Genomic DNA, 17,293 nt, shown 5'->3' on the forward strand with positions numbered 1-17,293 from the left:
ATTGCGTTGGAAAGTAGACATCCAGGGCTTTCCATCAATATATAATAGTCCATACGTTTCTCAATGATAGATGACGTAAACTGGCGTTCAACGCCAGTTCCATGTTGCAGTCTGGCGTCCAGCGCCAGAAACAAGTTACAAGTTGGAGTTCAACGCCAAAAATAGGTTACAACCTGGCGTTGAATGCTCAAAACAGCCCAGGCATGTGAGAAGCTTAAGTCTCAGCCCCAGCACACACCAAGTGGGCCCCAGAAGTGGATTTCTGCATTATCTATCATAGTTTACTCATTTTCTGTAAACCTAGGTTACTAGTTTAGTATTTAAACAACTTTTAGAGATTTATTTTGACCTCATTACATTTTAGATCTGAACTTTGTACTCTTTGACAGCATGAGTCTCTGAACTCCATTGTTGTGGGTGAGGAGCTCTGCTGTGTTTCGATGAATTAATGCAACTATTTCTGTTTTCTATTCAAACACGCTTGTTTCTATCTAAGATGTTTATTCGCACTTCAATATGATGGATGTGATAATCCGTGACACTCATCATTATCCTCAACCTATGAACGCGTGCCTGACAACCACCTCTGTTCTACCTTCGATTGAATGAATATCTCCTCTTGGATTCCCTAATCAGAATCTTCGTGGTATAAGCTAGAATCCATTGGCAGCATTCTTGAGAATCCAGAAAGTCTAAACCTTGTCTGTGGTATTCCGAGTAGGATTCAGGGATTGAATGACTGTGATGAGCTTCAAACTCACAAGGACTGGGCGTAGTGACAGACGTAAAAGGATCAATGGATCCTATTCCAGCATGAGTGGGAACCGACAGATGATTAGCCGTGCGGTGACAGCGCACCCGGACCTTTTTCACTGAGAGGACAGATGGTAGCCATTGACAACGGTGATCCACCAACACACTGCTTGCCATGGGAGGAACCTTGCATGCGTGAAGAAGAAGACAGGGAGAAAGCAGAGATTCAGAAGACAAAGCATCTCCAAAACTCCAACATATTCTCCATTACTGCAAAACAAGTATTTATTTCATGCTCTTTTATTTTTTGCAATTCAAACTGATAACTATAATTGATATCCTGACTAAAAGTTACAAGATAACAATAGATTGCTTCAAACCAACAATCTCCGTGGGATTCGACCCTTACTCACGTAAGGTATTACTTGGACGACCCAGTGCACCACAACCCTAAACACTTGAGCGAATAGAGTGCAAACGCTACCGGTGAGGGTTCAATTGCTCAATCACATGTTTTCACCAATGATCATCTTTTCATGAAAGTTTATAAAAATATTTAATAACTCAATTCAATTGTGGATTAGACTTGCTAGTCCTAGGCCCTTGTGCATATACGCTCCTTGGAAATTGATTTATTTTTACTAAGCAATTGCATTCATTTAGATAGTTGCATATAGGTAGATTGCGTTTAGTTAGAATTCATTGAATAAATGTTGATCCCTTTGCTTTCTCTTAGTTTAAGCATGAGGACATGCTTGGTTTAAGTGTGGGGAGGTTGATAAACCCCCTTTGTAGGGTTTATCTTGTGCTTGATTTAGGGGATTTTATAACCTTTTACCCACATTTATTCAATAAAATAGCATAGTTTCATGACTGTCTCCTAATTTGTGCTTAAGAGTGAAAACATGCTTTCTGGGTCTTAAAATAGCTAAATTTAATTCACCTTGATTCCATTAGGTGCCTTGATATGTTTGTCAAGTGATTTCAGATTTAGGATGCAAAGATTAGATCAAGGGAATGAAGAAAAAGCATGTAGAAATGAAGAACTCATGAAGAAATGAATGAATCACAAAGCTGTCGAGCCTGACCTCTTCGTACTTAATCGACAATAACGTGAGCTACAGAGATCCAAATGAGGCGGTTCTAGTTGTGTTGGAAAGCTAACATCCGGGGATTCGAAATGATATAAGATTTGTTATAGTTGAATCGCGTTTAGAGGCGCACACGTGCACTGTACACGTACGCGCCGATGGTTGCACATGATTCACTTAATGCAACTCATGGCCAGCAATTTTAGAAGCCTTGTGGGCCCAATCCAACTCATTTCTGATGCTATTTAACCCAAGAATTAAAGAGGGATGGGGCATCTAGTTAGTTAGTGAGTTTTATTTTAGTTTTATCATGCCTTAGTTAGTTTCTAGAGAGAGAGGCTCTCTCTTCTCTCTAGAATTAGGATTAGGTTAGATCTAGATTAGGAATTCTTAGATCTAGGTTAATTTCATGCTTTGATTTACTTTTCCTTTTGTAATTCTTCTTCTTCTACCTTTCCTCTTTCTAGTTTTGCATTTAATTCTTGTAATTTCTTACTTTTATGTTGATGCACTTTTGTTCTTCTATTTCTCTTTAATGCAATTTATGTTTTCATGTTCCTTTATTGTTCATTTGATTTGTTGTTGTTTAATTCCTTGCAATTGAGTAGTGTATATTTACTTTCCTTGCAATTTTTACTATGCTTTCCTTTTATGCCTTCCAAGTGTTTGATAAAATGCTTGGTTGGATTTTAGAGTAGAATTTTATGCTCTTGGCTTGGGAAGGTAAATTAGGAACTCTTGAGTTACTAATGTCCAAGTGATTGAGGATTGGGAGCCATTAACGCTAGATCTCACTAATTGATTTGGTGTAGAACTAGGACTTATGGACTTAGATTGACATAGCTCATTTGACTTTCCTTTATTAGTTAAAGGATGACTTAATGGGGTTGATCCTTGCCAATTCTCATGTTGTGGTTAGTGATTAGGATAGAGATCCTTGACCATCAAATCTTGCCAAGACCTTTTTAGTTGTTAGTTTATTTTCATTGCCATTTACATTTCTTGTTTCTTATCTGCCTTCAGATCGACCTGAACAACATATACGGATCCCCTCTACCCCTTTCTAATGAGAGGAAATTTACCATTTTCTACTCAAAAACCAGAGAACAAACCCTAAAATATACCTCATAACCAATAACAAAACACTCTATTGTAATTCCTAGGGAGAATGACCCGAGGTTTGAATACTTCGGTTTATAAATTTAGGAGTTTGTTTTAGTGACAAACAATCTTTTGTATGAAAGGATTATTGATTGGTTTAGAAAATATACTTGCAACGAGAATTTATTTGGAAATTCTATACCATTAAGAATTCCGTTCATTAGCACGCAGCTGTGCGCACGGACAGATCAGAGAAAATAGGGCAGCGCACACGCACAAGCTGTGCTGGCGCTGCGACCAGAGGGCATATTAAGTCGTGTGCGGACGCAAAGGTCCGTGCGGCCGCACAAGTGGCAAAAAACACAGTTTTGTGCGCACACACAGGTTGGTGCGTACGCACAGATGCCCTGTTTCAGAAAATTCTTTTCTCTTTAAAACTAAGGTTCCTACCCTTAGCATGTCAACATACCAACCCCAAATCATTCATACAAGCACAATATCATGGTCCACAAGTAATTTAACTTATTCAACTCAAAATCATCAAACCAAACCTAAGCTACTCATTATATCACAAGAAAGCAAATAATTCAAAAGGCTATAAACAAGAGATAAAATTGGAACAATGTTACCATGGTGGGGTGTCTCCCACCGAGCACTTTGGTTTAGAGTCCTAAGTTGGACTTGCATGGCTTCATTTGTCACTTGGGAACTTCACCAAGGAGGAAAATCTCCAACTCCTTGGCATTCTTGGGTTGAACGTGATAAAGCTTCACCCTATGACCATTAACTCTGAACTTAACTCCATTGGTAGGGTGAATCACTTCCACTACCCCATAAGGCTTGACATCTACCACTCTAAACGGCCCGTCCCATCTTGATCTCAATTTTTTGGGCATCAATAGCAATCTTGAATTATACACAAGCACTTCATCACCTATCACGAAGTTCTTCCTCCTGATATTCTGGTCATGGAATGCCTTAGCTTTTTCCTTGTAGAACTGAGCGTTCTCATACGCTTCCAATTGAAGCTTACGTTCCATTCCCGCCCCCTTTAAGTTCGGATTGCAATTCTTCACTGCCCAATAGGCTCTATGTTAGATTTCAACCGGAAGATGACAAGGCTTCCCAAAAATAATACGGAAGGGGCTCATCCCGATTGGGGTCTTGTAAGCAGTCCTATAGGCCCATAATGTATCTCCCAATCTAGAGCTCCAATCCTTCCTCTGGGGGTTAACCACTTTGTCTAAGATTCATTTGATCTCCCTGTTGGATACTTCTGCTTGCCCATTGGTTTGGGAGTGATAGGCTGTAGAAACTTTGTGAATGACCTCATACTTTTTCATTGATGCCTCAATCTTTCTGTTACAGAAATGGGTTCCTTGGTCGCTCACGATTGCTCGTGGTGACCCAAATCTACAAATAATGTTATTTTTCAAAAATAAAGCAACGGTACTAGCGTCATCGCAATGGGTAGGAATTGCTTCCACCCATTTAGAGACGTAATCCACTGCTAACAATATGTACACAAACCCATTGGAATTTGGAAATGGCCCCATGAAGTCCATGCCCCAAACATAAAAAATATCGCAAAAAATCATCGGTTGTTAGGACATCTCATCCTTTGTGAGGTATTTCCAGATTTCTAGCATTGATGACAAGATTTGCAAAATTGGTTGGTATCCCTAAATAGAGTAGGCCACCAGAATCCATAGTCTAAAACCTTCCTCGTTGTTCGTTACGGGCCAAAATGACCCCACTCTCAGATGAGTGGCAAAATTGAAGGATAGACTGGAACTCAGGTTCCGGCACACATTTTCTAATTACTTGATCTACTCCACGTCTCCACAGATGTGGATCATCCCAAAGATAATACTTAGCATCGCTTCTCAATTTATCTTTTTGATGCTTTGAAAATTGTGGAGGAAAAATGCGAGTGACCAAGTAATTAGCTATCGGGGCAAACCAAGGGGTGCTTTGGGATATTGCTTGCAAGGTATCTAAGGGAAATGAGTCATTGATAAGAGTGGGATCTGGAGTTAAATGTTCTAGCCGACTCAAATGGTCCGCCACCAGATTTTGGGATCTACTTCTATCTTTGATCTCCAAGTCAAATTCTTGCAAAAGTAATATCCACCTAATGAGCCTAGGCTTTGATTCCTTCTTCTTTAGCAAATATTTCAATGCGGCATGGTCCGAATACACCACCACTTTAGAGCCTAGCAAATAAGGTTGAAACTTGTCTAGAGTAAAAATAATGGCAAAAAGCTCTTTTTCGGTGGTGGTGTAATTCGACTGAGCCGAATCCAAAGTTTTTGATGCATATGCTATAGTGTAGGGAGCGTTACCATCACGCTGAGCTAGCGCGGCTCCTACGGCGTGATTCGAGGCATCGCACATGATCTCAAAAAGTTGATTCCAATTTGGGCCTCGCACAATAGGAGTTGTGGTTAACGCTTCCTTCAACTTGTCAAAAGCCTCTTTGCAATCTTCACTGAAATGAAATTCCACATCCTTTTGTAGTAGGCGGGAGAAAGGTAAGGTGACTTTGCTAAAGTCCTTGATGAACCGACGATACAAGCCTGCCAAGCGATCCAACATTTAGTAAATGAACGGCAACAGGTAGTGGTCCTTCCGCGTTGCTTGATTCAGCCAGTGGTAATCGATGCACACTCGCCAAGTATTCTGGACTCAGGTGGCCATAAGCTCTCCACCCTCCGTCTTCGCCATTGTTACCCCGGACTTCTTCGGTACTACTTGGACCGGACTTACCCATTCACTATCGGAAATGGGGTAAATGATGTCCGCTTCCAAGAGGCGAGTTACTTCCTTCTTGACTACATCAAGGATTGTGGGATTTAGCCGTCTTTGCAGTTGTCGAACCAGCTTAGCGCCTTCTTCCAAGAAAATCCTATAGAGGCACACTTGAGGACTTATTCCCACAATGTCACTTAGGCTCCATCCAATCGCCTTCTTATACTTCTAGATAACTTCAAGGAGTTGTTACTCCTCTTGATTGGAGAGATCAGTTGCTACTATCACCGGAAATTTATGTTCCTCATCAAGGAACGCATATTTAACATGAGGTGGTAGTGGCTTCAAATCTTCCCTTGCTTCTTGGTGGGGTAACTTATCCTCTTGGTTGTGGAGACTTGGTGGGTCACTTTCATCTTCTTTATCCTCAAGGTCTCCTGCTTGTGAGCTCTCTTCATCGCTTAAACCTTTTTGAAGCTCATGGTGGCTATCTACCTCAAGTTCGTCCTCTCTCCCATCTTCAATGAAATTCTCGCCCCTATCAATAGATTTCTCCTTTGGAAGAGCAGGTTGAGGGTTTATCTCATTAAGCAGCTCACTTCCTTCCAGAGTTATAGCATCAATGCTAGATTTCGGGGTTGATGGGTGTGGCAAGGGTAGAGGAGCAAGGTTACTAGGGGTGGAATGAAAGGGTGCTAGATGTGACAAAGCCTCGGCAAGAGTTGTCATGCAATTCTCTTGCTTCCTTTGAAATTCCCTTTGCTCTTGGATGAGGGCTTGAAAGCTAGGCTCTCCATAAGGGAAGTTAATGGGGATGGGATGGTGATGGAAGCTAGGTTGTCCCAAGTGAGGCAGTAGGTAGATGGGTGGGGAGGAAATTGGTGGTGGAAAAGGTAAAGGAGCTTGAGGGTATGATGGTTGCATCTCATGTCGAGGGCATGGAGCATGAGCACATGGATGGGCAAAATGGTAGTGAGGATGTGTTCCACTAGGTGTGAGAGGTTGATAGACATTAAGATCGTAGGGCCCTCGCAACGGTCTTTGTTGCCAAGAGTTGATTGCTTGTGACCCTTCCTCGAATTGACATCCCATACCTTAAGGTGAACCAACGTCGGAATTGCTATCCCCTACAACATGATAACAACTAGACTCCAAGCCAAAATGGTGATAGTTCATGATGAATAGGAAAAATAGAACGCAATGATATCAACAAAAGCAATGAACAAATGAGTATATATGTTCTAATTATATCCACTCGTCTAGGACTAAACAAACAAAAAGTGTTAGTTGCTATCAATACTAAGATAGAGGCGCCTCCTACCAATTAGTGCCAAGTAGCAAACCAAAAATCAAATATTTAGACTATTCACATATTTACAACAACCAAATTGTAGCACTCATTGCACTTAAAGTGAACTCCCCGGCAACAGCGCCAAAAATTTGATAACGGCCAATTAGCATATAGGTTAGGAACACGATTATCCAAAATGGAATTAGTATTGTAAGTATAGTCCTAACCCGACAAGTTGGCCGTCAATCAAATTGGAAACTCACACGATGTGTCACAATTCAAAACTAATTTAAAACCGAGAGTATTTAACTTCCGGGTCATCTCCCAATGAGTACTTTAGAACAATGAGTGTGCAAATCCAGTTGTAGTGATCAAGGGGTTGTCAATGAAGAAATGAACATATAAAGCAATAAAAGAACATGCAAAATTTTAATGATTGAACTAATGAAGAAATTAAAGAACCGACTATGTAATATAAACAAGTAAAGTATAAAAGAGATTAACATAGAAGTGTATGAAAGATTGAAAGCATCAAAAAGAGTCTTGGCTTGGAGTGAGCTAAGAGTCCTTTCCTTGTTGGAACCATAACTATGACAATTATGATGGATTAATCTCACTTGATCAACCCTCACATCGGAAAGTAAGTTAAATGAGCATAAGTGTTCTCAACCCACAAATCCTGAATTGCTTGCTAATTACTTTAGCAACAAATTCGCATTAGTGGGAACAAGAACAATTAACAATCCAAGAATTGAAACTAAATTTTGGACATTCCAACTCTAGGAACCCAATTGCTCACTTTACCCAAGCCAAGAACCAAAAATTTAGCCTAAAACCATGTTTGACATTTTGTCAAACACTTAGTGGGCAAAAACTTTAAACATGGAGAAAATGATAAAAGGCTTGAAACTAAAAGCAACAATTGATCTCAATCAACAAGAATAACACAAGAAAGTATGAAATAAACATCAAACATCAAATTCATCAACAAAAAACTGAAATTGCAAGAGAGAAGCAAAATTGAACTATAACTTGAATTAGAAGAAAGAGTAGTAATGACAATGTAACTATAAAGAGTAATAACAAGAGAATACTTACAATGAGGCTAGAAAAATCCAAGATAAAAAATGGAAATGGCACTTGAATGTAAAATCCTAATATAAACCCTAATAGAGATGATGAAAAACTTAGAGAAAAACTAACTAAAAGCTTCATACTACTACTCCTAAACTATACTAATGATATGCTATGTTATGTCCTTCATTTCCCCTCTAATATGAGCTAGAAGACTTCAGAAATGGGCTTCCAAAGCCCCCAAATTGCGAGTTAGGTGTCATTTAATGAAGTCTTGTGCGGACGCACAAATGCATGCGTCCGCACACCTTGCGAGAAATCCAGTCTTGTGCGTACGCACAAGTAGCCGTGTGTACGCACACTAGGCGATGCTTGAATGGACGCACGATGCGCACGAAGCAATCCATGCACTCTGATTGGGCAGCTGTGTGTACGCACAAGCAGCCGTGCGCACGAACACATCTCTGAACTCATCTCCTTTGATTCTTCATGCTTCCTTCACTTTCTATGCTCTTCTTCCATTTTCTCCAACCTATTCCTACCTTATACACCTGGAATCACTCACAAACAACATCAAGGTATCTAATGGAAGGCAAAAAGAATAAAATAGATTAAATTAAGCACAAAAGAGCATATCTTCATAATCAAGCACAATTTGGGAGGAAAGTTCAAAATCATGCTATTCAAGGGAATAAGTACAAGTTTATATGATGAAAATCCATTCAATTCTAACCAAAAATCATCATGAAATATGGATTCATCATGGGGAATTGATGAATCCATATTTGATGATAAATTTTGGTTTATTTTGAGTGGATTTCATCATATAAAATCACATTTATTCATCTAAATAGCATGCTTTTATGTTTTCTCTCTAAATTATGTCTAATTGTAAAAAGATGCTATTTTTGTGCTTAATTTAGTCAATTTTATTCCACTTTCATTCCATTCGATGTCTTGATATGTTTGATGAGTGATTTCAGGTGTAATAGGTAGGAATGGCTTGATGAGAGTGGAAGAGAAGCATGGAATTGGGAGAAAATATGAAGAAATCAATGAAGAAAAGCATTTCAGAGCGTGCCGATGCACAAGGGTCAAAATCAGCACCTGTGCCCACGCACAGCTCTGTGCGTACGCACAGAATGGAAATCAGCAAGTGTGCCCATGTACAACTTCTGTGCATGTGCACAGGAGAAAAATCAGCAAGTGTGCGTACTGATGAGCGGATATTTTATACGCTTTTTGGGGTTAATTTCATATAGTTTTTAGTATGTTTTAGTGAGTTTTTAGTTTGTTTCCATTAGTTTTTAGGAAAAATTCATATTTCTGGACATTACTATGAGTTGTGTGTTTTTCTGTAATTTCAGTTATTTTTCTAGCTGAAATTGAGGGAGCTGAGCAAAAATCTGATTCAGGCTGAAAAAGGACTGCTGATGCTGTTGGATTCTGACCTCCCTACACTCAAAGTGGATTTTCTGGAGTTACAGAACTCAAAATGGCGCGCTTCCAATTGCGTTGGAAAGTAGACATCCAGGGATTTCCAGCAATATATAATAGTCCATACTTTGCTCAAGGATAGATGACGTAAACTGGCGTTCAACGCCAGTTCTCTGCCCAATTCTGGCGTCCAGCGCCAGAAAAGGATTAAAAGTTGGAGTTCAACGCCAGAAATGGATCCAAACCTGGCGTTGAACGCCCAAAACAGCCTTATGCACGTGAATTGTTTAAGTCTCAGCCCCAGCACACACCAAGTGGGCCCCAGAAGTGGATCTCTGCACCATCTGTCATAGTCTACTCACTTTTTGTAAACCTAGGCTACTAGTTTAGTATTTAAACAACATTTAGAAACTTATTTTGCATCTCATGACATTTTAGATCTAAACTTTGTACTCTTTGACGGCATGAGTCTCTAAACTCCATTGTTGGGGGTGAGGAGTGATGACATGTCACCATGTCATATTTTTTTATGCTTTTTCATTTGTTTTCAATAGGTTTTATGCACTTTCTTGAGCCATAAGCAAGCCAATTGGGTAGATTTTCATGCTTCCTTTGATTTAATCAACCATGTATGAATTCATGCTATTTCATGAGGTTTTATGCTATAATTGTCACATATTATGAAAGAATGAATATCTCATGATTTTGAGCATAGCTTTGATGTGTTTGGTTGATTAATGATAGGTGAAGAAAGCTTGGAGAAAGGTTGAAGCAAGGAGGAATGGCTAGGAGGAAGAGAGGACAAAAAGTTTGAGCAAAAGTTTGCCTCAAACTTTAGCTCAAACTTTTGGATTAATTGAAAATGAACCAGGAAGCAAAAAGCTGGACCAAAAGTTAGCCTCAAACTTTTGCACAAACTTTTGGGTGAAAAGTTAGCCCCAACGTTAGCCCCTAACTTTTGGGCTAACGTTGGCACATGAAAGTTACTCCCTGGGCACCAAAAATTTGTGCCAACGTTAGCTCCTAACTTTGTGGCTAACGTTGGCATGAGAAAAACACCCCCTGGCCACCAAAAGTTTGCGCCAACGTTAGCCTCTAACTTTTGGGCTAACGTTGGCACATGAACAATACAAAGGGGGAGAAAAAGTTTGCGCCAACGTTAGCCTCTAACTTTTTGGCTAACGTTGGCGCCATGAGTGTGCAAGGGGTATACTTCCAACAAGAATAACTTGAGCTACAGAGCTCCAAATGAGGTGATTCAAAAAGCAATGGAAAGTAGGAATCGAGAGCTTTCCAAGCATATATGGCACTGCATGGTGGACACTAAAATTGAGGGAAAAAACTGCCCCGCAATGAGCATAAACGAACATGGTGGCAACCTGCAGTGAGGCCAACTGACCTCTGCACCTTCAACGGAGTATAACTCGAGCTGTAGAGCTCCAAATGATGTGCTCCCAACGGCATTGGAAAATAGACATCCAGGGCTTTCCAACAATGTATAATAGTATGGGGTGAACAATATGTTTGAGCCTCCAGAACTGGCGTTTTCGACCACGTTTGAGGCAAACGTCGCCTCAAACGCTGCACACCAAAGCCAGCAACCTTGTCCTCTTCAAATGAGCATAACTTGAGTTGTAAATATTCAATTGAGGTGATTCCAATTGGGTTAGAAAGCTGACATTCAGAGCTTTCCAACCATATATAATAGTCTATAGTTAGCATGAAATTGGCAACGTTGACAAGAGGACAAAGTAGCACCCCATACATGCACACAAGGGGGCCAACGTTGGAGCAAAAGTTTGACCCCTAACTTTTGCCCCAACGTTGGTATCAGCAAAACAAGGGTGCTGATGTGAAAAGTTGGAGCAAAAGTTAGACCCTAACTTTTACTCCAACTTTTACTCAAGCTTTCATGATTCCAACCTGGTTCAATTCGGTTCTCTCTCCATCTCCAAGAGCAATCAACCAAGGCCTCTATCAACCCAATTCCATCAAGAGCAAGGGCCCATTATCATCACTCAAAGGCACAAGAGATAGTTAGAATAGAAATTTCATTTTAATTGTAATTTGTTTTGAATTTCATTTTGTAAAAATGCCTGTATAAGGCATCATTCTCATTTTAGAAAGAGGCCCGAATAGAGAGAAGGGGGGCGAGCTCCACTAGGGAGCATTAGGAATACAGAGCTCTCTCTCTGAGTTTCATTTTCTGTTTTAAATCTTGAATTGAGATTGGAAGGAATTCTGTTTTCATTCTCTATTTGCAACTTCTCTTTACTTCTTCTGCAATCTTTTTTTAATTCTCTGCAACTTTTCTCTTGTTGAATCAAGGAAGGATCCACTCCTGAGATCTTCAACATCCTTTTAAATTTCTGCAAATTAAGCACAGTCACTTTGCTCTCTGATCTCCTTGTTCCCAATTTACTTTCCAGCACTTTTGTTCCTCTGCATTTTACATTTGAGCCACTGTGATTTGAATTTACTTTTCATGCAATTTTAATTTCCTTGCAATTGTTCTAAGCTTTGATTTACTGCTTTCATTTAATTTCCCTGCACCCAGTCCCCTTTACTTTCATGCAATTTATATTTCTTACAATTTAAGTTTCAGCTATTTTACTTTCTTACTCTTTAAGTTACTTGCAATTTTACTTTCTGCACTTTATAATTCCTGCAAGTTTACATTCTGTTGGCTTCAATTGTCATTCAAATCACTCAATGTTAGCTTGACTAAACTAATCACCCACTAAAGTTGCTTGATCCATCAATCCCTGTGGGATCGACCTCACTCCCGTGAGTTTTATTACTTGATACGACCCGGTACACTTGCCGGTTAGTTTTGGGTGTTTTGGAGAAATTCGTTTCTCCGCGAAAATATCCAATCAAGTTTTTGGCGCCGTTGCCGGGGATTGATTTAGATCAACAATGATTATGTGGGTGAGAAGTTTAGATCAAGCATTTTCTTTATTTTTGTTCTCTGTTCTAAGCTGAAACCAAGGTGTTTGTGTTTTTGCCTCACTAAGAAATTCTCATCTCTGATATGAGTAATTTCAATTTTCATTGATGTTTGCAAAATACAAATGGAGTTCAACTCATCATTTGGTCAAACAAAATTTTATGGGATATCACCCACCATCACCAATCTCTAATGGTGGCTGGGAATATCACCAAGAAAATACCAATTCTGAGCACTCCAAGTCATGGAGCTATGCTTCAGAACCACAAGATGAGAAAGAAAATTATATGGGATATTTCCCTCCACCACAAAATGATGCAAGTCATGATTCTAATGGTGGCTGGGAAGGGAATTCTAATGCTCCACATGATATTCATCCGAAGATATCATCACTTGACTACGCTTCAACAGAAAGCCTCTGTCAAAACTCACCACCCACACAAACTTCCATGAACCAAAGCCTCTCAAAGCTTGAGTCCATGCTCAAAAGATTTGCGGAGGAGGAAGAGAAATACCATAAAGAACTAGAAAACTCCCTCAAAAACATGGAAGTGATGGCAGGCCAATTGTTGAATGCAAGGAAGGAGAAAATGGAAAAACAAGAATGCAAGGTCCCTGTGTCAAGTGAAATTGCAAAAAAGGAAGAGGTGGTGAAAGTAGTGGAACCTGAAACTGCTCTTGAGGTGATAAAGGAACATGAACATTCACAACCTTCACAAACTTCCCTTGAATCTGTGATCGAAAAATATGAAGAGGAGATGAAGAAATGTTGGAAAGATCAACAAACCTCCTCCATGATAGAGCTATTAAAACAAATGTTGAGTGTAAAAGAGGAAGTGGAGGAGCAAGAAAGTGAGGAAGTCATTCCAGAAAATTTACACTCAAGTGAGGAAGAGTTCATGGAACCACCGATTCAAAAGGCTCTGGATGAATACAAAACTCCAATAATCACACAGCAACCAAGACTTGGATTCAAAGAAGTGAAGGCAACTAACAAGAGCACCAATCCTGTCCCTGATCCAGCAAGCAAGATCAATCAAGCCATTTGCAAAAGGAAGCTTGCTGAGGAAAGGCCAAGGCAAGGGACAGTAGCTGAAACTTCTCCTCCTTTGAAGTCATTTCTCTTAACAAATTGGAAGAAGAGGAAGAAAGTAAAGAACAAGTAGACAGTAGGTACATTTCTTCTCCTTGCTTTGTTTAAATTCAATAAATTGGCATATGGTTACATTCTAAGTTTGGTGTTGCCTTGCAACAAATTGTTTTTCAATCTTTTTGGATGATTGCATCAAATCAAAAATGAAAGTGACACACCAAGATTCTAAGTTTGGTGTGCCACCTATTTTTCTATGCAAATCATTCAGCAACACCACTTGTCTGCATAACCATAATGTCTTTGCAGTGTTAATTTTCTTTTGGTTTGATATTTTGTTATTCTGTTTACTTTAGTTAATTCTTTGTTTTTAATGCTTTCATTTTAGTTTGCTTATTTGCTGTGTTTATTAATACATCACCAAGAGAGCTTTATTAATGACAGATTCTTGGCTTAGTGATTGTATTTAATAAAGAACAGTTTCATTTGCTTGGTTTTAATTCAAATAAATGGACATAGGATTGCATTCTAAGTTTGGTGTTGCTATGCAACACAATTTGCTTCAAATCTTTACTGGATACTTGCATTGATTCCAAGTGAAAGTGTCACACTAAGTTTAGTGTGCCACTTATTCTTTACGCAAAGTATTATGCTCACCTTCTTAAGCTTGCAATCACAATGTCTCTGTCTCTTGTGACTTGATTATTATCTTTAATTTTGCTTGCTTGAAACACATGTACTACTAACATTTCTTGTGTAAGACATTCATGATCCATCTTAGCCCCATAGCCACGGTTCTAATAGTTGCTTGAGGATGAGCAAGCATTCTGAGTTTGGTATGGGAAGGAGGAGAATGAGAGGAAAATGACAACAATAGAGAATATGAACTACAAGGTTGTAAAGTTCCTTTTCCTCTCATTTGTTTCAAGCACTATAAACTGCATGATTGTCTTGACCTTCTCTGTATGCATGTGCGTATGAAAAGGCATAGTTTGATTTCTAAATTGCAACATGGTGCTGTGCCATTGTGATTACCAACTTGAGTTTTGTGAATTCAAAAGCAGTAAAGCATCATGATCATAAACAAACAAGGCATTAAAGAAGAATTTATCATGTGCATACAAGAATTGGAAGGCTAGTATGGTTAATTGTTGCTCAATTGCATTGGATTTTATTTAATTGAAGTTTTCATCTAGGACATTTTGTGAAATCTTTTGAAAATCATGAAAACCTTGAAGAGGCAAATACAATTAAAGCAAGAAAAGAAAAAGGGAAAGAATGAGAAAGCTGAAGGCTCTGAGTACCAATGGCAATTTATTTGTTAAGTACTTGTGGTGTTTATGTATCAAGCCAAATGCTTGAAAACAAAACACTTAGAAGTCAAGGTTAGGCTCAAAGTGCAAAAGCACTCCCTCAAAGCTCAAGGCTCTGAGCATCAATGATTAGAGAGTCAAGAAAAGAAAAGAAAAATGAGCTTAATGAAGTCCTCTAATCAAATGCTTGTGGTGCTTATGTATCAAGTAGTAATACTTGAAAACAAAGCATTTAGAAGTCGTAGCTTTGTTATCAACTCATGGGGCAAAGCACCCAAAAGGAGAAGCTAAATAAGAAAATCAAAAGCTTGTTTCAAGGAAGAAATATAAGAGAAAGATTTCATAAATTGAGCTAGATGGAAGCATCAATCATTTACATTTCTTTTGTGATTGTAGCATGCTTAGAAAACTAGCTTACCATGAACATTGAGTTGCTATTCTTCTTACCTTGGATTGTCAATCTCTATTGCATGATTCTTTTCTTGCTTGGGGACAAGCAAGGTTTAAGTTTGGTGTTGTGATGACATGTCACCATGTCATGTTTTTTTATGCTTTTTCATTTGTTTTCAATAGGTTTTATGCACTTTCTTGAGCCATAAGCAAGCCAATTGGGTAGATTTTCATGCTTCCTTTGATTTAATCAACCATGTATGAATTCATGCTATTTCATGAGGTTTTATGCTATAATTGTCACATATTATGAAAGAATGAATATCTCATGATTTTGAGCATAGCTTTGATGTGTTTGGTTGATTAATGATAGGTGAAGAAAGCTTGGAGAAAGGTTGAAGCAAGGAGGAATGGCTAGGAGGAAGAGAGGACAAAAAGTTTGAGCAAAAGTTTGCCTCAAACTTTAGCTCAAACTTTTGGATTAATTGAAAATGAACCAGGAAGCAAAAAGCTGGACCAAAAGTTAGCCTCAAACTTTTGCACAAACTTTTGGGTGAAAAGTTAGCCCCAACGTTAGCCCCTAACTTTTGGGCTAACGTTGGCACATGAAAGTTACTCCCTGGGCACCAAAAGTTTGCGCCAACGTTAGCCCCTAACTTTGTGGCTAACGTTGGCATGAGAAAAACACCCCCTGGCCACCAAAAGTTTGTGCCAACGTTAGCCTCTAACTTTTGGGCTAACGTTGGCACATGAACAATACAAAGGGGGAGCAAAAGTTTGCGCCAACGTTAGCCTCTAACTTTTTGGCTAACATTGGCGCCATGAGTGTGCAAGGGGTATACTTCCAACAAGAATAACTTTAGCTACAGAGCTCCAAATGAGGTGATTCAAAAAGCAATGGAAAGTAGGAATCGAGAGCTTTCCAAGTATATATGGCACTACATGGTGGACACTAAAATTGAGGGAGAAAACTGCCCCGCAATGAGTATAAACGAACATGGTGGCAACCTGCAGTGAGGCCAACTGACCTCTGCACCTTCAACGGAGTATAACTCGAGCTGTAGAGCTCCAAATGATGTGCTCCCAACGGCATTGGAAAATAGACATCCAGGGCTTTCCAACAATGTATAATAATATGGGGTGGACAATATGTTTGAGCCTCCAGAACTGGCGTTTTCGACCACGTTTGAGGCAAACGTCGCCTCAAATGCTGCACACCAAAGCCAGCAACCTTGTCCTCTTCAAATGAGCATAACTTGAGTTGTAGATGTCCAATTGAGGTGATTCTAATTGGGTTAGAAAGCTGACATTCAGAGCTTTCCAACCATATATAATAGTCTATAGTTAGCATGAAATTGGCAACGTTGACAAGAGGACAAAGTAGCACCCCATACATGCACACAAGGGGGCCAACGTTGGAGCAAAAGTTTGACCCCTAACTTTTGCCCCAACGTTGGTATCAGCAAAACAAGGGTGCTGATGTGAAAAGTTGGAGCAAAAGTTAGACCCGAACTTTTACTCCAACTTTTACTCAAGCTTTCATGATTCCAACCCGGTTCAATTCGGTTCTCTCTCCAACTCCAAGAGCAATCAACCAAGGCCTCTATCAACCCAATTCCATCAAGAGCAAGGGCCCATTATCATCACTCAAAGGCACAAGAGATAGTTAGAATAGAAATTTTATTTTAGTTGTAATTTGTTTTGAATTTTATTTTGTAAAAATGCCTATATAAGGCATCATTCTCATTTTAGAAAGAGGCCCGAATAGAGAGAAGGGGGGCGAGCTCCACTAGGGAGCATTAGGAATACAGAGCTCTCTCTCTGAGTTTCATTTTCTGTTTTAAATCTTGAATTGAGATTGGAAGGAATTCTGTTTTCATTCTCTATTTGCAACTTCTCTTTACTTCTTCTGCAATCTTTTTTAATTCTCTGCAACTTTTCTCTTGTTGAATCAAGGAAGGATCCACTCCTGAGATCTTCAACATCCTTTTAAATTTCTGTAAATTAAGCACAGTCACTTTGCTCTCTGATCTCCTTGTTCCCAATTTACTT

The 17,293-nt window shown here is 39.3% G+C and overlaps 1 protein-coding gene across 1 annotated transcript; it reads right to left on the reverse strand.

The window, feature by feature from the left end:
* Positions 1–3,643: 3,643 nt before the first annotated feature.
* Positions 3,644–3,985, reverse strand: LOC112757009 (uncharacterized). Its single transcript, XM_025805608.1, has one exon. It carries the CDS (start codon positions 3,983–3,985, stop codon positions 3,644–3,646), a length of 342 nt encoding a protein of 113 aa, XP_025661393.1.
* Positions 3,986–17,293: the final 13,308 nt, after the last annotated feature.

This window comes from Arachis hypogaea, chromosome 16, assembly GCF_003086295.3.
Source record: "Arachis hypogaea cultivar Tifrunner chromosome 16, arahy.Tifrunner.gnm2.J5K5, whole genome shotgun sequence".
Taxonomy (NCBI): Eukaryota; Viridiplantae; Streptophyta; class Magnoliopsida; order Fabales; family Fabaceae; genus Arachis; species Arachis hypogaea.

Excerpts from the sequence above, each read along its gene's own strand:
- LOC112757009 (XM_025805608.1), bottom strand. The coding sequence starts at position 3,985 with ATGGAACGTAAGCTTCAATTGGAAGCGTATGAGAACGCTCAGTTCTAC.